General features: G+C 53.4%; 1 protein-coding gene across 2 annotated transcripts; it reads right to left on the minus strand.

The window, feature by feature from the left end:
* Positions 1-2,682: 2,682 nt before the first annotated feature.
* GAL3ST1 (galactose-3-O-sulfotransferase 1) lies at positions 2,683-18,330 on the minus strand. 2 transcript variants are annotated; one of them, XM_030336714.1, is made up of 3 exons: positions 18,260-18,330; positions 4,913-5,052; positions 2,683-4,115 (listed from the first exon to the last, which is right to left on the minus strand). In XM_030336714.1, the coding sequence occupies exons 2-3, from the start codon at positions 5,041-5,043 to the stop codon at positions 2,972-2,974; spliced, it is 1,275 nt and encodes a 424-aa protein (XP_030192574.1). In that variant the 5' UTR covers positions 5,044-5,052; positions 18,260-18,330; the 3' UTR covers positions 2,683-2,971. The 2 variants fall into 2 exon arrangements, with proteins under 2 accessions (XP_030192574.1, XP_032451289.1); XM_032595398.1 differs by lacking the exon at positions 18,260-18,330 and having other exon boundaries at positions 4,913-5,079.
* Positions 18,331-19,901: the final 1,571 nt, after the last annotated feature.

The following is a 19,901-nucleotide window of genomic DNA, read 5'->3' on the forward strand; positions in this document are numbered from 1 at the left end:
ACTTGATTACATGTACAAAGACCTTATTTCCAAATAAGATCAGTCATAGGGAACTGGGGGTTAGGACTTCAACATATCTTTTTAGGGGATACAATTCATCCCATAACAGAGAGGAACAGGGAGTTCCACTGAATTTCTCCCAGGGAACAGCATGACCCTCACCCTGGCTTTCGTTTGTAGGCCCAGCCCTAACTGTGGGTGCCCCCAGCCCCCACTGCTGGGAATGTCTTGACAGGCTGAGACCAAATTTGGCACCATGGCGCCCTCTGCTGCCAGGTGTGGATAGAGCAGGCTGGTTCCTGCGAGCTGCGAGCTGCGAGCTGCCGAGGCCCTCGGAGACCTCATACATTTTCAACCATGGAAAAAACCTCGGTCCTGAGGCTGAGATGGCCGGCTGGAATGGCACTGAAGGTCTGGAGCCTGCAAACACCAGCCTTGGTGTCTGACAGACCTGGGTTTGCATCCTGCCTCTATGGCTGCCTGGCTGAGTGACGGTAGGGCTTGTTAGCTTCTCTGAGTCTTGGCTGCCTCCTCAGGAGAGCAAAGGGAATTGTCCATGTTCCTGTATGGTGCAGAGTGCTTGTTCAGTACCACGCAACTACGTATTGTTAAATATTAATTATGTTAATAAATGAGTTAATAACTATAATGTTCGTAAAACAAATCAGGCAGATAGTAAATGCTAATGGGACAATTTATATTCTTGGCATCTATTATTTGCCAGATTTATTCTCCTTGGATCCCTAAGGGCTTAGAAGTGCCAGTATTAATAATAAATAATTTGATGACATATAATATTATTATTGGCAGTTTTAGGCCCCTAAAGGTCCAATGAAATAAAATTATGGGGTTCCACAAACCCAAGATACTATCATATTGCACTAAGTCACATCTCTTTTTGATTACTAAAAAGGGAGGGGGATTATCTCATGAATTTGGAGTCAATAATAACTTACTCTTTTTCTTTCTTTCTTTCTTTCTTTCTTTCTTTCTTTCTTTCTTTCTTTTCTTCTGCTTAGTTTTCTCCATATGATTTAAAGCCCTCAAAGATGTGCTTATTGCTTGCTGCAAAGAAACTTTAAGAAGGTATAGACAGTAGCTCCTGGGGGCTGGTGGGGTCAAAACTGTTGCAGGCTGAGCAACCATCCTGGTTGCCCAGGACTGAGGAGTTTCCTGGGATGTGAGACCTTTTGGTGCAAAAACTGGGACAGTCCGAGGAAATTGAGACAGCTGATCACCTTCTTCCCAGCCTGTTTGGGCCAGAAACTTGCTCCCAGGAGAAACAGTGACTCAAACTCAGGGAGGGGTTAAGATAAGAGCTGACTAATCTGGCTTTGAAATGTGGTACTGGCACTAATTAGATGTGTGGCCTTGGGTAGGTCACTTAACCTCTCTGAGCTTTGGTTTATAAAGCTGGGATGTTGTAGATATTCAGATAAGGTGTGCAAGCATGTGGTTTGGAGCCTGGTACAGACAGGTCTCCAATAAAGTCACTTGGCTGTGGTTTCTGCCTTTTGTGTCTGGCTGCTGGCTCTTAGTTAGAGATCTAAGAGTCCCGTGCCCCAGAAAGGGCTGTTGTCCCCCTGGGGAAGCCGAGGGAGACAGATGGTTAGAACTGACGCATCCCCACCTTGGTTGGTCATACTCAATGTGACTTGATTGCTTGGCCTCTATCTTTGTCTCTGGACCTGAGCTCCAGGAGGGCAGGGATCAACTTGCTGACTGTTGTATGCTCAGGGCCAGCTCAGGGCTGGGGGGCACAGCAGCTCTCTGATAAATGCCAAATTTTTTTGGATTAATTAAACTGAACCCCAGGGTGGAAGGGGGAAACCCAGAGCCTGGGCAGGGTGGAGTACAAGCAGATGGTGAGGCAGCCTGGAGTGGTCAGTGGAGAGATGGGGTAAACAGGGACAGGGTGCACAGGCACTGAGGCAAGGCATCTGGGGTCCCAGGGAGAAGAAGGTTTAGTTTTGGGTCTAATGTGTACCTGCAAGATCTCGGGATAGTCCCTTTTGCTGTCACTCAGAATGTCAATTCCCACATCTGTAACATGGGATGGTAACTGTGCCTACTGCAAAGGGTGATTGTGAGGATTAATGAGATTACACAAGGAACTCAGCCTGGGCCCGGGGCTTGCTGCTCAGCGCTACACCAAGTACTCCCTGTCACACACACACACACACACACACACCACTTGGACGGTCTCAAATCTGGCTGCACACACCATCCTTCCCGGCCTCTGTTCCAGTCCTACCACTTACTTGCTGTGTGATCTTGGCCAAACGACTTTCTCTGAGCTCCCTTCCTCATCTCTGGCATGAGAAAATAACAGTTCCCACGTTGCTAAGTTTTGACGAAGATGAACTGAGATAACCAACCCACTTAGCCCAACGCTGGGCACATAACCAATGTTCAATTGGAGTAAGTGACTGGAATAGTCCCAGGATGATCACACACACACACGCTCTTCCAGGTCTTGGTAAATCATGGGAGTCCTTCAACCACTCAGGGCTTCAGCATGTAACAGGTGCACATCAAACCCCGTCACGTCAACTGGGCTCTGTCCCACAGACACTCTCAGGTACCCGCCATGCTCTCTTGCGGGTCCCCCCATCCTCAGTCACCTCCCACCCAGGGCCCCATCAGTCAGCACCACTGAGGCTGATTAACAAAAAACACAACATCAAATTCTTTTACTTCTCAAGTCTCCCCTTTAAGAGGAGGCAGGAAACAGAACATTCGTTTTTGGAGGGGAGGAGATTTAACTTTTAAAAAAGCTATAACTAGTCAAATACTGATCTCAGGCCCTGTGTGCCTGGGCCCAGTCCTGGCTGGCTGCGCCCCTGCAGCAGCCCCACCTTACCCCCAGAGCCGGGGTGGCACCAGGAGGGCATAGGGGAGGCCAGCAGGCCCCTGCCCGGCCCCTCCTCAGCGATGCAGCGGGCAGAGGGGGCTGCCGGTGGGCCGGATGTCACCACTTGAGAAAGTCCCGGATGAGCTTCCAGAGCTTAGTGACCCACAGGTTGACACCGAGGTCCATCAGGTACTGGATCTCAGGCGTGAGCATGCGACGGCAAAGCTCCGCGTGCCGCTGCCCGATGCTCTTCTTGAGGTTGTAGCCCAGGATGGACTTGGCGCCCAGCGGCTGCCAGGGTTGCATGGCCGAGTCCTGGATGGCGGCGGCATCCACGGCTCGGCCCCCGTCGATACAGATGTGCCGCATGCGCTCGTTGGCGCGCCGCAGGGCGGCCACCTCGCGGGCCATGCGCTCCCTCCCGAACGCCTCCACCTTGCGCCAGAAGCTGGCGTTGAAGTGGCGGTAGAGGCGGGCGTCCAGCACATTCCAGGCCGTGGCGCGCTGGTACAGCTCCCCGGAGAGGCGCGGCACGGCTGAGGCGCGGCGGGCATTGAGCTTGAAGTAGAGCACGTCCTCCAGCTCCCAGCACAGCAGGTCCTTGAGCAGCACCAGGGACTCGTCGAAGTACTCCTGCAGGAGCACCAGGTGGAAGCGGCGCTCCACCTCCAGGATGTGCTCCTGCACCTGCGGGTTGCCCGGGTCCAGGCCACTGTCGTAGCCCAGGTCGAAGAAGAGCAGGTTGCGGAGGTAGTGGGCGTTGTAGCCGTTGGGGTCATAGTAGCGGTCTGGGTCCTGCAGGAACTCGGCCAGCTTGTCGTGGCCCGAGAGCTTCCACGTGAAGGGCACCACTGAGCCGAAGTAGTGGAAGGAGGACTCGAAGAGGCGGGCTGGGTCGCGGAGCACGGTGATGAAGGTGGCGTTGGGGGGCACCAGGCCCCGGACCTCGTCGTAGTGGAAGCGCATGTGGTTGCAGATGATGTTGAAGCAGGCCCCGGGCCGGTAGTCCTGCACCAGGCTGCGGGCGAAGAAAGCCGGGTAGTCGAAGTCGTTGCGGCCGTTGGGGAAGGCGAACTTGAGTCCGTGCTTCTGGCCAAAGCGGAACAGGATGTTGAGCAGCGTGCTGCTGGCCGTCTTGTGCGTCTTCATGAACACGATGTCGCGCCGAGGCTGGCACCCTCCTGCAGAGCCGTTGGCGAGGGTGGGCACCTCTGGCTCACCCGGGGCCGGGGAGCAGGGTGCTGCGCCCTCTGGGGTCCTGCTGTGGATGAAATGGTGGGGAGAGCCTCAGGGTCTGCTGGGGCCCTCAGGACTCAGCACCCCCTGCCCACTGGTATCTAAAGATCAGGGTTGTTGAGGATGGTGATAGCAGAAGAGGCAGGCCAGGGGACCAGACAGGCCTGTGTCCAGGCTGTGATGCGTGGGCAGGTGGTGTGGTCTCTTGGGCCTCACTTTCCTTATCTATGAAATGGGGAAAATAACAGGCCCCATTTGCGGTGTTGGTGTGAGGTCAAGCTTGCTGGTTCTTGTCTCATCCATGGCCACCACATCCTACATTTATCATGAACTAGGATTAGGCTGAACCACATATTTTGTAGGTCAGTTTTTGACCAGAAAGTCAATAATCGGTAATTTCCTCTAGTTCAACTTAATACCACCAACTAAGAGCACAAGCCATGCCAGGCCTGGGCTGAGCAGCCCCACGAGGAGGTGGGAGAGCCTCATGGCTAGGAGCCAGGCTTGGAGGCAGACAGACCGCAGTCTGAATCTCGGCCCTGTGCCAGTGAGTTCTCTTGGACAAGTCACCCCCACCTCCCAGCCCCATTGCAACCTCAGATGATAATCCCAGCCCTGTACACAGACAGTGTTATTTTCTTCACATGATCCATGAGGCAGGCTCTATTATGCCCACTTCACAGATGAGGACACTGAGGCCCAGGATTACACAGCAAGCTCTGCCCTCAGTACAATTTCTGCCCAGCACAGCATGGTGCAGGGTACAGGGTGCCCCCTCACCCCAACCCTCCCACCCCTTGGCCCTCCAGGAGGGCCACTCACGTGGAGGCCAGGCCAGCGTGCAGCGGGGGGACAGCATAGGAGTACAGCAGCAGCAGGAAGCTAGTGAAGAGTGCTCCTAGCACCAGCCCCTTGGCCATGGACACCCAGCGCTTCTTCTGCGGCAGCGGCATCTCAGACAACTGAGGGAGCAGAGAACAGGGCAAGCATTAGGAGGCCGGCCCCAGGGAGCCTCCACTGCTACCCCAGGCCTGGCTGGGTTGAGGGGAAGCCTTTGGCATTGGGACTGGCCTCTGCCAGCTCTGTGGCCCCAGCAAGGTCTATACAGGGACAGAGTGACAAACACATGGAGAGGGAGAAACAGGGTTGCAGACAGAGACAGTGGGCAAAGCCAATGCAGACAGAGACCCGGGAATGGGACAGGGAGAAGGGAGAAGGTTCTACTGTCTGGTTTGGTTTTAAAAAAATTTTTAGGGGCTCCTGGGTGGCTCAGTCGGTCAAGCGTCCAACTTCAGCTCAGGTCACGATCTCGCGGTCCATGAGTTCGAGCCCCACGTCGGGCTCTGTGCAGACAGCTCAGAGCCTGGAGCCTGCTTCCGATTCTGTGTCTCCCTCTTTCTCTGCCCCTCACCCGTTCATGCTCTGTCTCTCTCTGTCTCAAAAATAAATAAACGTTAAAAAAAATTTTTAATAAGAAAAAAATTTTTTTTAAATTGATGAGTGCCTGGGTGGCTCAGTTGGTTAAGTGGCAGACTTCAGCTCAAGTCATGTTCTCCCAGTTTGTGGGTCGAGCCCCATATCGGGCTCTGTGCTGACAGCTCAGAGCCTGAAGCCTGCTTCGGATCTGTCTCCCTCTCTCTCTGCCCCTCCCCCACTCCTGCTCTGTCTCTCTCTCTCTCTCTCTCTCTCTCTCTCTCTCAAAATTAAATAAACATTAAAAAATTTTAATAAAATAAATATTTTAATTGATTAATTAATTATTTTTCATTTTTGAGGGGGAGAGAGAGGGTGAGAGTAAGCAAGGGGTCGAGAGAGAGAATCCCACACAGGCTCCACACTGTCAGTGAGGAGCCTGAAGCAGGGCTCGAGCTCACCTGATGTGGGACTTGAACTCGTGAACTGCAAGATCATGACCTGAGCTGAAGTCGGATGCTTAACTGACTGAGCCACCAAGGTGCCCCTTGGTTTTAATTTTTAAGCTGAGGGGTAGGGTGGATACCTGGGTGTTCATCAGTGTATTTCTTATACATTTTTGTGCTTCGTAATGAAATCATTTTCTAAGATGGAGAAGAAGACCCTCTCCCAACGCCCTGTCCCCCCAGGCCTGGGGCCAGGGACCTCCCAGGGCCTGGATGTCTCACCTTTCAAAGGACCTAACCAGTCCCACCTGTTCCCCGTGCCACCCTTCCCAGCTGCCTGGTGAAGGGTTGAGGCTCTTCCGCTCCTTTCGCTGGCCCCTATGTCCCTGCATCTGTAGGGCAGGCAGATGGAGAAACTGAGGCTCAGAGCGAGGAAGGAGAGGGTTCAAGTCACACAGCACAGGCTCTGCCCACATGCCTACCTCTTCTCTAATTTCCAGCAGGCAGGTTTGCCCAGGTAATCCTGAATTTCAGATAAACAATGAATAAAATTTAATTTTAATATTATACAGTACATAATAAAAATTATTCAATGTCTATCTGAAAATTAAATTTAGTTTGGTGTCCTGGTTTTTTTTTGGGGGGGGCGGGCTTGGGGAAAGTTTTCAGTCTAGTTTTAGTCTAATTGTGGCAACCCTAATAGCAGAGGAATGAGGCATGAACTGTAATGGAGGTAGTTCATGCTGAGGGATGGGAGTCCAGGAGACAGCTGGGGCTCAGGATGCCTTCCTACCTCCCTTTAGCTATAAGACCAGGGCACGAAACTTTCCACTCCTGTTCTGACACAAGCTGCATGGGGGCCTTGGGCCCCTGAGGCCACAAGAAGTCATGCATGCTGCCCCGTGACCACACGCATGGCACGTTCCCACCACCCCTGGGGCAGAGGCTAAATAACCAGCCTGGAGGAGGACCCCACACTCCCCTCTGGGAAAGTTACCCAAGGCACCCATAAACGCTTCTCAGAGAAGGAGCACTCCAGGCCAACCCCACCAGCCAGCACCCATCCCTGAGTCTTCTGCTTATCTAGAAATTTCTCGTCACTGGAAAGGACATGAAGAAACAAGTTGCAGAGGAAGAAACTATGCGAGAAGGAATTTGGCTTCCCTCATGACAATGACATATCCCTGTTCACTCTTAGGTGGGCAAGGTGGACAGGTCAGGAGTAAATGAGAATGGGGGAGAATGTTTCCAGAGAGCCGTTTATTCTATCAAAGGAGGAAGGTATAAGCTCTTCAAATTCCAACTATTCTACAGAAACACTTGGACAAAGTCACACATGTAACGGTGTTCATAGAAGCTTAGTCAGAAATTTGAAAAACTAGAAACAATCTGTGTCCATCGGCGGGGGGGAGGGGGGGGACTGTTACACAAACCAAGGCCTTTTCCCAGATGGAGTCATCTGTACCAAATAACAAAACAAGGCAGAGCTAAGTGGACTGACTCAAAAAACATCATGATCTGGGGCGCCTGGGTGGCTCAGTCAGTTAAGTGACCGACTCTTGATCTCAGCTCAGGTCACGATCTCACGTGAGATTGAGCCCCAAGTTGGGCTCTGCACTGACAGCACAGGGCCTGCTTGGGATTCTCTCTCTCTCTTTCTCAAAATAAATAAATTTTTTTTAATCCTAGAAAAAAAAAAAAGCACATGATCTATTAATGTGAAAAAAGAAAGTTCCAGAACTTTATGCCCCCACATCCATATGCATATATAGGTAAATATACATGCAGGCCCAGAAACAACTGGAGGGCAGTATTCTAAATTTGAGCCGTAGTATCCTCTACATAGCTTGGAAAGGGGTACATAATGGAATAGTTTTCAATATTATGCGTTTCTGTAACAATTACTTTTTTAAAAAGGAGTTATATATTTTTTTTAAGTTTATTTTGAGAGGGAGAGCACACATGTGCAGGGGAGGGGCAGAAAGGGAGAGAGAGAATCCCAAGCAGGCAACCAGTGGTTGGGGGATGGAGGTTGACTCCACAAACCATGAGACCATGACCTGACCCGAAATCAAGAGTCAGACGCTTAACTGACTGAGCCACCCAGGTGCCCCAAAAGGTAATATGGATTTTTTAATAAAAAGGCAATAAAATATATTTAATATGTTTAAATAATAGGTCATAAAGCTTGCCAGGTGGGGTAAGGTCATAAAGCTTGCCAGGTGGGGTAAGGTGACTAGACAGTATGGTAATGGAGTGCGAGGTGCCGACCTCAGGCTCTGGAAGCCCCAGGCCTGTGTTTCAATCACAGGAACCTGAGAGCCTCAGTTTCTCATCTCTGAAATTGGGAAGCTGATAGACCCCCTCACTGGCTCTTCCAGAGATGGGAGTAGGCAAAGCAATTAGCACATAGGTCTCTCTCAAAGAGTATTAGCTGTTTCCCTCCTGAGCTCCTGGGGACCTGCTCCTGGTCTCTGTCAGGGTGAGCTCTCCTGAACAAGGAGTGGCTGCTAGCCCCCCGCCGTCTCCCCTCCCCTTTCCCTGTCCCCCACCAAGCACAAACTGGCCCCATGCATCAAGTGCCCCATTTGGCCTCCCGCTCCCTGGGGGCCCAGCGAGGAGGTGGTTAGGGGGGAACAGGGCAGAACCTTGGGCCAGGCCAGAGCCTCAGACTCGGGCCCAAACCCTGAATGAGGCCCTAGGCCTCAGGTTCTCTGACTTTAAAACAGGGAAGGGTAAAATTCTTGCCCTCCCTAGATCCCAAGGGCCCACCCTTGTCCCAGCAGCGCAACTCACCAGGGCACTTTCCAGAAATCTGGAAGCTGAAGGCACAGGCTCTGGGGTGGAGGCCCAGCAGTAGGGGGCAGACCAGCTTCCCAAAACCACCAATCAGGCTCTGCCTAGACTTGCCCAGGACAGCGCCCCCAACCCTCCCATCACTGCGTCACTACTTCACTCCACCACTTGGGCTTCCTCAAACCATGCCGGCCCTCAGGTTTCACTTTTGAGCCCCTGCTATCAGGCAGACCCTGGACAGGGGTTTCTCTAGAGCATCTCATGGGTTCTGCTCAGCTATCCTGCCAGGCAGACCCCACTGTCACCCCCATTTTGCAGATGGGGAAACTGGGGCTCCAGGAGGTGATGTGACTTGCCCAGGTAAGGCAGGGGGCAGGGCCGGGATTGAAGCCCAAGTCTGTCGGCCTCCAATATGCAGTTTCCAGCTCTGTCCATGACAGCCTCTGCCTGGCACGTCCCAGGCCTGGTCCCAAGCCTGCAGGAAGTGTGTGTGCAGCCAGATGATCCACTGCAGGAGGCCACAGTGTGGCTAATGGGGCTCTCTCTCAGCAGCACAGCAGATTCAGGCCTCTGTGGGCTGGGCTAGGGCAGCCAGGATGAAGAGTGGACAGACGGGGGGCCTTGGTGGCTGGTCCCTAGTGTGTCAGCCTGAAGCATTCAAGGCTAGTGGTTTCCTTTCTGCCTGGCCTCTGTGAACTTAGGCATGTCGCTCACACTCTCAAGAGTCTCAGTCTCCTCACATGTACAATGGACACACAACAGCAAGATAGGGGCAAACAGGGCCCTTGGTAATCACAGGCAGAGCCCCTGGGTAGACCGAGGCCCAGAGAGGGGCTGGCTGGCAGCGAGGAGCCTGGCAGAAAGGAAATAGTCATGAGACTGAGATTTGAATGAGAGAATGCATGCACACGAATGGAGATCAATCCATATTAATTATTATTATCACTATTGACCAGGGCCCAGTCCTGGTTCGCAGTCCCAGGCTTATGGGAGGAGAGATCTCCTCTGTGCCCAGCCACAGGCAAGCCTGAAGCTAACTCATCCCTGAGCTCTTGGAGCCTGGCACCTGGTAAATGTTTGATGAATGACCCCCCTGACCTTCAGAGCAGAGCATGGCCAGGGCTAATACAAGTGTGAGAGCCACATATGTGAGTCACACATATGAGAGGCACCTGGAGCCAGCACCTTGGGGCCAAGGTCCTGGATTTGAAACCCAGTTGTGCTGCTTCCTTTCTGTGTGCCCTAGGCAAGGCTGTGTCTCTCTCTGGTTCTCAGTTTCTCCTCCAAAATGATGCCACCAACTCTCCATCACAGGGTGCTCTGCAGAAAGCATCCCACAAGGAAAGTGCCCAGCACAGGGCTCGCACAGAGCAGATACTCCCTGTGCAGGAGCTGCCACCATTATTATTATTATCATCATTATTATTACCCTCCCAGGTCCCAGTCACAGGTGTTTCAAGGTGTGTGCTCACTGGCCCGTGATGGGGGCTTGCAGTCAGCTAAAAGCCCCAGGTCCAAGGCCATGGGGTACCAGGCACAATTTCAGTGTGGCCCAAGCCTCACAGCTTCCAATCTGGAAGACAGACGGCAGAGAGGCTAAGGCTCAGAGAGGACAGGGCCACCCTCAAGGTCACACAGCACAGCCATAGCAGAGACAGAACTAGAACCTGGGTCTCTCTTCCTCTGCCTATGGTCGTGACAGTTCCAGGCACTCAGGGTAGATGGCACCCCCTCCCTAGTCCACCCCATCTATTCCTGTCCTTCTTGGTTACCCTAGCCACATCACCTTCCATCTGTGCTGACAGCTGGCTCCAGGCCAGGCCCAGCAATCCTCCTGTTTGGTTGGACCAGCATCCTCTAGAGAATGAAGGAGAAACAGGACTCATCCCCACAGTGTGCGCATAGGGAAACCGAGCCCAGGATGGTAAACCTTCTGTCCTACAGCATTACTACTGGCAGGCCTTGGTTCCAGGTGTCCTGCTCTCCCAGGGACCTAAATGCAGGAGTGGAGGAAGACACACTCACCTCGGGCCGTAGCTGGTTGCCCCTTTCCTCTCCCTGTATGAGCCACGTCTGACTCTCAGGCTGCCTCTGCGGTCACTGGGAAACAGGAACGCTCCAATGACACCCAGCAGTATTCTGGCTGGCTCCCTCACGCTCCAGCGGGTGTGAATATTCATGAGCTCCCTCCCTGGGGATAGCAGGTGGCATGTGTCTATACCTTGCAGGTGCTGCCTTGGCCCTCTGCCAGGAGCACCCTCTGGGTGGTCCCTGACTGTCTCTAGACCTCAGCAGCCAGGCAGCTCCTTCATCCAAGGGCTCAGCAAGGTCTCAGGTGTCCTTGGATAAAGGACACAAGCAGCCGCAGAGCCCTGCAGAGAGTCTGGGATAGGCTCAAAGGCCATGGGAGGGACAGGGGGGCAAGTGGGGCAGGGAGGTTAATTGCTCCTCAAGCTGCACCTCATTTAAGTTGCACGCCTGCCCTAGGCAGGAAGCACCAGGATTAGCCCACTCACAAGGTGAAGAAACCAAGGCTCAGAGAGGTGAACTCATCTGTCCACAGTCACACAGTTAGCAGGGGGCAATCAGAGCCAGAGTCCAAATGCAGACTTGCCAAACTCCAAGGCTTCAAGATTCTAAGACACAACCAGAGACCAAGGTTTGTCTAAAATCTCTGGGAGCCCAGAGAGCAAGTAACCCAGCCTGGGAGGCCTCCTGGAGGTGGAAAACCTGACCAGCTCTGGGAGGAGGTATCTGATGAGATTTCACCTCTCTGAGCTCCAAGTCCTTCATCAAAGAGGCAGTATGGATCATGCCTGTCCTTACTGCAGTTGCCAATACTTCCCAAGGTCTTGACAGGAAGAGGCAGTTCTAGGGGCCCTAGTCCCAAACCCCAGTGGCCCTCAGGCTCAGCCCAGGCACTGAAATCTCTTATACCTCGCTCTTAGCTGGGTTCAGGTCTGTCTTCAGGTCTGGATTCAGCCTTGCCCATGAACAGAGGATGCCCAGAAAAGCACCTCACACCCTTCCTTCAGGCATGGGGGGCTCTAGGGACCAAGGTGTCACTCTCAGCTAATAGTAACCATTATTGTGACAATCATGTATCCCACACTGAGCACTGTCATAAGTTGAGCGGCTGCCAGCTCCTCCCAGGGAACAGCAGGCATCTGACACTGCTCTGACATTTTGCTCTTTCCCCCAGAGCCCCACACAGCCTGGGAGCAACCCTCAAGTACCCATGAAATACCAGAGTTTAAATAGCCACTGGGGAGGCTGAGAGTCCTTATATCTGTGAGTGCTGGATTGGTCCAGGGCATGGAGTAGAGTCGTTTTATCTGTCCTGGACCAAGCTAGTCTGAAGACAGATAAATGTATGGGCGTGAGTCAGGGCAGAGCGGGCATCAAACAGCAGAGAGGTGGTTTATGAGTGTGGACTTTTGACCAAACACAGTCTGGTGCCTGGGACTTCCCATGCATCACACACACCCCTAATCCTTGCCACTGGGAGGCCCTGTTACCACCTCTAGTTTATAGAGGAGGGAGCTGAGTCTCAAGGACCAGATATGACACACAAGGTTAAAGACCTCAGGCAGGTGGGAGTGGAGCTCAGGCTCCTGAACCAAAGGTGAGGTCATGGGTGGGGTGGGAAGGCCAGTAAAGAAGAGCCTCGTGAAGGAAAGCTTTCTAGAGTAGGAAGCATTGATAGCAGAACCTATGCTTCCAGCCCTGCCAGAGGCTTCTCTTCTCAGAATATTGATAGTGACACCATCTCTGGCCAGTTCAACCCCTAAACCCTGGCAAAATTTATTTTAATCATAAAAGCAGTGCATGCTTACTGAAAAAAAAAAAACCCAGACAATTACAGAAAAATGTAAAGAAGACCATTAAAGGAGGCCACTGTCCTTAAAACTTTAGCACAAGCCTCCCCGTATTTTTTCTGTCTATATTAACCCATACAGATGACAGAAGGGTCTCTTCAGGGAAGCACATTTTGTTTTTAACTTGCTCCCCAGGCCCCTCCCACATATCAATAGATTGTGGATATCTTTTTCATGACCACAATGAGTTTTAAATTGATCTGTTCCACAGATACTTAGGGAGCACCTGCACCATGCCCAGTGCTGGGGTTCATGTTGTCCTGTGCCAGAGCTCTGGGCTCACATTCCTGGGAGTGAGAGGAGCAGACAGCTGCAGGTTGTGATGGAGGACACATTGGTGGGCCTTGCTGGAACACAAACACCTGATCCAGCCTGGGGAGCAGGAAAAGCATCGTCAGGGAAGCTTCCTGGGCTTACAGGGCCCTGGTAGCAGAAGCTGCTGCATGTTTTCCAATTTAAAGGCAGTTAGTTCCCTTTTCTCCTGGAGTACATGGCCAAACTACATCTCCCATCCTCCCTTGCAGTTCAATGTCCTTATGTGACGGAATTCTGGCCAATGGAATGTAAGCAGAATAATAACTGTTGATGTTAAGCGGGCAGGCCTTCTCTGTGGTCTCCTTTCCCATAGGCTGGATGAATGAGGTGGTCTTTAAGGATCTGGAAGTGGGCAGGGCTACGAATGGGAGGAGCCTGGTATTCGCTTGACCACTCTCCTAACACCCATTTCAAAATGACAACTAAACTTCCAGTGTGTCAAGCCTTTTGGAACTTGGGGCTTGTCTGTTACAGCAGCTAGCATTAATTAATGCACTTGTTACCCTAGAATGAGCCAGGAGGCAGACAGAAAAGCATGTGCAAAGACCCAGGGGACTCGAGAAACTAACAAATGTTCAGCTTGGCTGGCCTGTCCAGTATGTGTGTATGTCAGAGGTTGGGTGTACAGGGGAGACTGGAGGCACAGCCAGAAAGGGGGCAGGGGCAGGCAGGAGATGCAAGACTTTGGGAGGCATGCTAAGGAATCTGGGCTGGATCCTGTGGGCAATGGGGAACCCTGGGAAGGTCTTCAGCAGAGGAGTGAGGAGATGGGATTCCCATCAGGCTGCTGGATGGAAAACAAACAGTAGAGGTGGGGAAGGACTGGGAGAAGCCAGCAGACCTTGACAGTGGTTGTTATAGCTGTCCAGGTGTGAAATGACCTGGACCAAGGAAAGCACTGGGAATGAACTGGAACCATCTGTAGGCCATGGAATAGACAACATTTGGTGAGTGATAGGGTGTGGAAGAGGGGAAGGAAGAACTCCTATTGGGTGACTGGCTGGCTGGGGGTGGAGCTAGTCCCTGAGTGGGGGGCAGATAAGAGAGCCGTATGTTTACTATTGGAGTTGTGTTTCAATTTTCAGTTTCCATTTAGAACCAGTTAAGTTTGGGGTGTGTGGGGGATGCTTGTAGAATGTGCAAAGAGCAATAGGATCCCTTGCCTGGAGCATAAGAGGGAGACCTCAGGAGAAAGAGGTTGGGGGTCATGGGCACAGAGGTGGGGACTGAGGTCGGAGGGGCAGATGGGATCATCAAAGAAAGGTTGAGGAAGGTGAAGAGCCCTGAGCTTAAGAGAGCAGGGAGGGGAAGAGCCCCCCAAGGAGATAAAGATAAAGGTTGCCTCTAGAGCCACTCCCTGTAGAACATTCTGTGGAACACTGCTCCCCATGAACCATTCCCTGACTGTTGGTCATCAATGCTGTTTGCTCAGTGTGTATAGCAACAGGGCTCTGGCAGAGAAGCTGAACGGGTGAGGGTGTCCTAGGGTTGTTTCTTGTAGCTGGAAGGGAATCTCATGGGGAGGACACTTCAAAAGTGGAGCAAAAAAACTCTCCCTACAGTGCTCGGACTGCAGGTTTGACAGCAACTTATTACAGTTCTAAAAGTGTCCAATCTCAGACCCAGCAATACCATCTGTGGTAATTTGTTCACAGAAGATAATCTAACAGGAGATCTGAGATGGGTGCAAAAGTTTAGCAAAGAGGAGAGAAACAACTTAAATGTCCAATGATAGGGGATGGTTAAAAATATTACGTGCCATTAACCCCATGGTTTGTTATGTATTCATTTAAGTGGTGTCCACAATACATCATGAAGTGAAAATATATATACACACATATATAATTTTGTTTTACCAAGAGTCTGTATTACTTGGGGAAAAAAACTAAAATGAAAAATAAAGATATTTCCATTTTGAAAAACTAGTCTGACTGGTGAAGGAGGGAGAAGTGGCTAGTCTGAACCATACCCCACCTTGCTGTGTGACCATAGCCCTCTCTGAGCCTCAGTGTCCTACAGTGGGGAAAAGGCAGCAGGGGCATGGGACAGAGAATCTGGGAAGTGTGGGCTGCACAGTTAAAGGTGCAGATGGGAGAGGTTGGCCCTCCACCCGGGAGTCCTGGGGCAGTGACCTGCAAGGACCCAGAAGCTTCCTCACTCTGTCCCTCTGGAGTGGGGTGCTGGAGTAGAGATGGGTAGGATCGCCCAGAGAGGCACTTAAGCTGAACCCCAACTTGCTGGCTTGCAGGATCCCCCGCAAACTGTCAGCCCTGACATCTTGCTCCTACTGCCCCCTTGGCTGGGGGAATGGCTGCCAGTTGGGTACCAGGCCTGGCAGCTGACTGGAAAGAGGGCAATGTCTTTGATGACTCGGAAAGCACTTTTTGAACCTGCAGGGTCACCTGTCTTTACTGTTTCAAATGGCACCCATACCTGGGACCTCAACAGGTTTCCCAGTGTCACCTGCTGACCCATGTGACAGGTGGGAAAACTGAGGCCCAGAAACTTGTGGAGGGGCTAAATGGGCAAAGTCAGAACTACAGGCAAGCTCTTCCTGCTACACTGCCTTGCCTGGGCAAAATCACCACCAGACTGGAGTTGCCCCAAAGTAGCTTCAGAGTGGCAAAGAACAGGTTAACCAAGAAGTCAGTCATTTCTTTATTGGTACCAAAATTACTGAGAACACCAGAGGTGAGTATGTGGAGGTTGGTAATATCATTCTCTGTATCTTCTAGCATGACTGAACTGTTTTCACTTACTTATTTTTTTTAATATTTGAGAGAGAGAGAGAGAGCATGAACAGGGGAGGGACAGGGAGAGAGAGGGGGCCAGAGGATCCGAAGCAGGCTCTGTGTTGACAACAGTGAGCCTGATTCAGGACTCGACCTCAGGAACCACGAGATCACGACCTGAGCCAAAGTGGGACGCTCAACTGAATGAGCCACCCAGGCACCCTGACTGAAATGTTTTTTAAAGGAATGCCATGCACTTGTTTGCATAAAAATATGTAACAATATAAAGGTTTTTCCAAAGTGCTGAGCAGTTGCTCTGCACCACGTCCTAGGTCCGCCCACCTGCCTCTCCCCTCCTGGAGAGGCTGAGATGCTCTGGCTATGAAGTCTCGCTCCATCACTCCCCAGCTGGGCAGTCTTGGGCAGGTGACTTACCTCTCTGAGCCTCACCTCTTAAAAATGGGAATACTTTGACCCTCTCAAGGGCTTGCTGTGAGGATCAAATGAGACGAGGCATGCAGAGCCCTTTGCTCATACCTCAGATTATTATCATGACCCTTCTAGACCCACTTGGCAGGAAAAACAGAACCCACCAGTGCAGACTTCTGGGAGGCTACCCTCCTCATCCAAACACCCGTACTTCCCATGCTCCAAACCCAAGTTCCCTAACCCCCAGGTTTCACATCGGGGGAAGCTGAGGCACAGATTAAGAAAAGACTTGCCTAAGGTCCCATGACAAGTCAGGGCACTGTTGGGACCAGGCCTGGGAGTGCCCAAGCCACCTGGAACTGGCAGGTGGGAAAGAAGGTATTGTCTGGGATGCCAGTTCTTTCCAACCATCACTCCTCACCTGGGGATTCCTCCAGCCCCCAGCCCACTGATCCCCATGGGCACCTCTGCTCAATCCTGCCCTTCCCGTCTGGAGTAGAATAAGGCTCACAAAAGGGGTTGTTCTTCATATTCCTCACTCAGTCAAAGTGAAGCAAGAAGCCCTTCACAAGCCTGCTGCCATGCCTGGAATTCTACCATCTGTGTCTCATTCTCCCAGGTTAATCACTGTCTCTCACTGGGGTGACACAGTCTGTTAGGGCCCAGAGTGGGGACTGTCAGGGATACACCCCTTTCTTGCGGGGTGACAAGAGGGCCTCCAACCCATGCTCTCAAACAGCAGACCCATGTCCATTGGACAAGGGGATATGTGGGAAGCAGGCAGGCTTCTTTGTCCACAGGGAGCTTCCTTCAGGCAGGGCTCTGCCTGAGTGAGAAGCAGGGAATGAAGCAGCCCGAGGTGGCAGCTGGGAACAGGGCTCTGTTGTCTCTGCTCCCAGGGTAGCAGCCTGCCCACCCCCTGAGTGTCAGGCAGAGCTGGGAGCTAGGAAGGCAAGGAGGGGGAGGGGTCCTGAGCTAGGGGTTTGGGGCAGCACAGGCAGATCCAAGAGCCCAGGACCCCAGAGCAGCAGAGAGGTCTTGAGCAGGGCTTTGGTCCTGAGATGCAGGCTGGGACAGGACTCCTGTGATCTGTAGTCAACTCAGCCACCTTTGAACTATGTGACCTTGGGCAAGTCACTGAATTGCCTGGAGCCTCAGTTTCTCCATAAGGATAATGGGGATGGTAGCAATGCCTCCGCTGCAGGGCAAAATACAGTGCAGCAGTTTTGGGGCTGCTCTGGCCCAGGCCTGCTCGTGCCTTACCCTCCCTGGACCTTGGGTCACCCCTTGGTAAAGGAAGAGGTTGGATTCTCCCAACTGGACTGTCCTCCTGAGGATTTTCATGGCACCTGTCACCTTGGCAACACAGGCGATCAGGTGTCAGGTCTGCAGCCCTTGCTCCCTCCCCCCCACTGGTGTGGGTTACTGCAGCCAGATGTGTGATCATACCCTCTCCTGCTCAAGACAGGTGGGGAGAAGGGCTCCACTGGGAAGAGACCACAGTCTTGCTCTGTGCTGTGACCAAATACTGGCTTGATACTGAGGGGACAGACCAAGCTGGACCCCCTCCTGGGCACTGGTGCTGGAAACTCAACTGGCTGGATTTCCTGTGGGCCCTTCCTGGATATCAAGGTTTGTCCTACTCCCCCATGCCTCTCTTTGGTGGCCTTGCCCCCTCTGTGGTTTAGGACAGGGCCTTCCCCAAGCAGAGGGGACCCATCCCTTCTCCTGGCCCCTAGCCCCTGGTCGGATGCCCCTCCTCCTTGGGGAGAGCGCTGGTGGGAACAGGGGAGATCCCTGCCCTTCCTCCTCCAGAGCTCAGGCTGCTGTGTCCAAGATTAATCATTAATGGACTTCCAGCTCCAACCCAGCTCCACCCACCCCACATCCAAGGACTGGGAAAACCCTGGACAGGGGTCTACGAGGAAGAAATCAAGGGCAGGGCACACACCAACCTGCCCCCTCCCTGCCCCCACCTGCCCACCCTCTGTCAGCCTGCAGGGGCACTGGGACCCTGGAGCAGTTGTGCAGCACTCCCCAAACACTCAGCTCTGAGTCTGAGTCTGACTGCGGTCCCAGTTTGGAGGTTTGGGGAGTACCGGCGGAGAGACCCCCGGCAGGGCACAAGCCGGCGGTGGGTCCTGGGCCCCCAGAACATACCTTGGCCCCGTTCTCCTCGGGCTTGGCGTGGCTGGTTCGTCCCGGGCCGCGCCGCCCGGGCCCTTCCTAGGCGGCGGGGCGTACCCGCCCGGGCCCCCGACTCCACCGGGCCTGGACCATGCTCCCGCCTCCGCCGCCGCCGCACTTACTCCGGCCAGGTGCGGCCGCCTGGCCCGTCCCCCGGTGCTGCGGCCAATAGGCGCCCTGGCCCCGGCCCCCTCCCGGCCCCTCCGCGCCCGCCCGGAACGCACAGAAGCCGCATTCAGCGTCCCGGAGCGCAGCGCCGCGCCCCCGCCGCCGGCTCAACAAGGCGCGTTTGTCTCGGAAGCGCCAACGGGGCCATTGTCCCACCGCCGGACCCTGAGGCTGGGCTGAGCTCCCAGCCCCGGAAGGGGATTCGAGGGTGCCTGGGAAACGGGGTGGCGTGGTGGTGGTGATGAGGGCAGCCCAGCTCTGGGAAAAGGGAGGTGGCTAGACCAATTGGTGAACTTTTATTGGGGGTTCCGGAGCCCTAAAGATCCAATGAAAGGTATGGGCTCCTGGTTCAAGAGTCAGGGCAAGCTGGGGACATATTTTTGGGGTCCAAAATGTGGATGAGAGAGGTGGGGGTCGTGCCAGAATCCCTTGAGGGAAGCTCAGACAAGGGACCTATCTGCAACCAGTCATGCCACTAGGAGGTCTCAGCTGCCACACCTCTCCGGGGTGCCCATAAGGGTTGAGCATAGCACAGGCTGCAGGTGCCCCATCCCCATCCACCTTTTTTCAGTTCCTGGCTTCCCTCCTCACCCTAGAGGACCAAGGATAGGAAGTAATGCCCGCCTGAGTTGGGAATGCACAGCTCCAGCTGTGGGCAGTGCAAAACCAGCTGGCCACTCAGTGGGGCATGGGCCACGTCAGAGCCCCACTGCCCCCACCATTATGGGCGACTCTGGAATGGGGAAAATTCCACATCATCATGGCTGCCAGGGATTTTTCCATATCTGATGGGCTTGCTTTCCAGCCTTGCCCTGGCACTCTTGCCATGGTCCTGGGATGCACATGCACCGAGGCAGGCCCAAGGCATTCCCTAGGGCAGCAGGCTTTGGCTCCAGAGGCCCTGACCCCATCCCTGCCTCTGCACGGACATATACCACCCTATCCCCATGAGCATGCCAGAGTAGAACATAACCCTCCCCACCCACAGCAAGACCCAGCCAAGAGGGGGGCCCTGGGTTCTCTGGTCCCTCTGCCAGAGCCTGCCAAACTCTGGTCTTCCCCCCTGCACACGGTAAGCCTGCAGCCACTGCCCAAAACACTTTGAGAGAGCCTGGGCACAGGCCAAGGCCCTCAGGTGCCGATTGGGGGGACATGGAACCCCAGTCCAAAGCCACACTCCACCACCCTGGCCCCAGCTCCTGATAGCCTTGAGCACTGTCCTGAGCCCTGGTTTCTGGCCCTGGCTCTGCTGTGGGGTCCTAGCAGTCTAGGCAAAGGCATGTTTCTCCAGGCCTCAGCAAGGGCACTGTCAGGGTCAGGTGGGAAGCTGTAAGGCTGTCCCAGCAAGGGTCACAAGTCAGACTGGTGGCAATGCCCACACTGGGGGTTACTGGGTAGTTCTGACCATAAGCCAACAAGGTAAAGCTAGGTACCCCTCAACTCAAGC

Source organism: Lynx canadensis, chromosome D3 (genome assembly GCF_007474595.2).
Source record: "Lynx canadensis isolate LIC74 chromosome D3, mLynCan4.pri.v2, whole genome shotgun sequence".
Lineage (NCBI taxonomy): Eukaryota > Metazoa > Chordata > Mammalia > Carnivora > Felidae > Lynx > Lynx canadensis.

What these genes read in the sequence shown, in the direction of transcription:
- GAL3ST1 (XM_030336714.1), bottom strand. Translation starts at nt 5,043, where the DNA reads ATGCCGCTGCCGCAGAAGAAGCGCTGGGTGTCCATGGCCAAGGGGCTG. An exon ending in CACGCTGGCCTGGCCTCCAC is followed by an intron (nt 4,116 to 4,912) that starts GTGAGTGGCCCT and finishes TTTCATCCACAG; the next exon opens with CAGGACCCCAGAGGGCGCAG.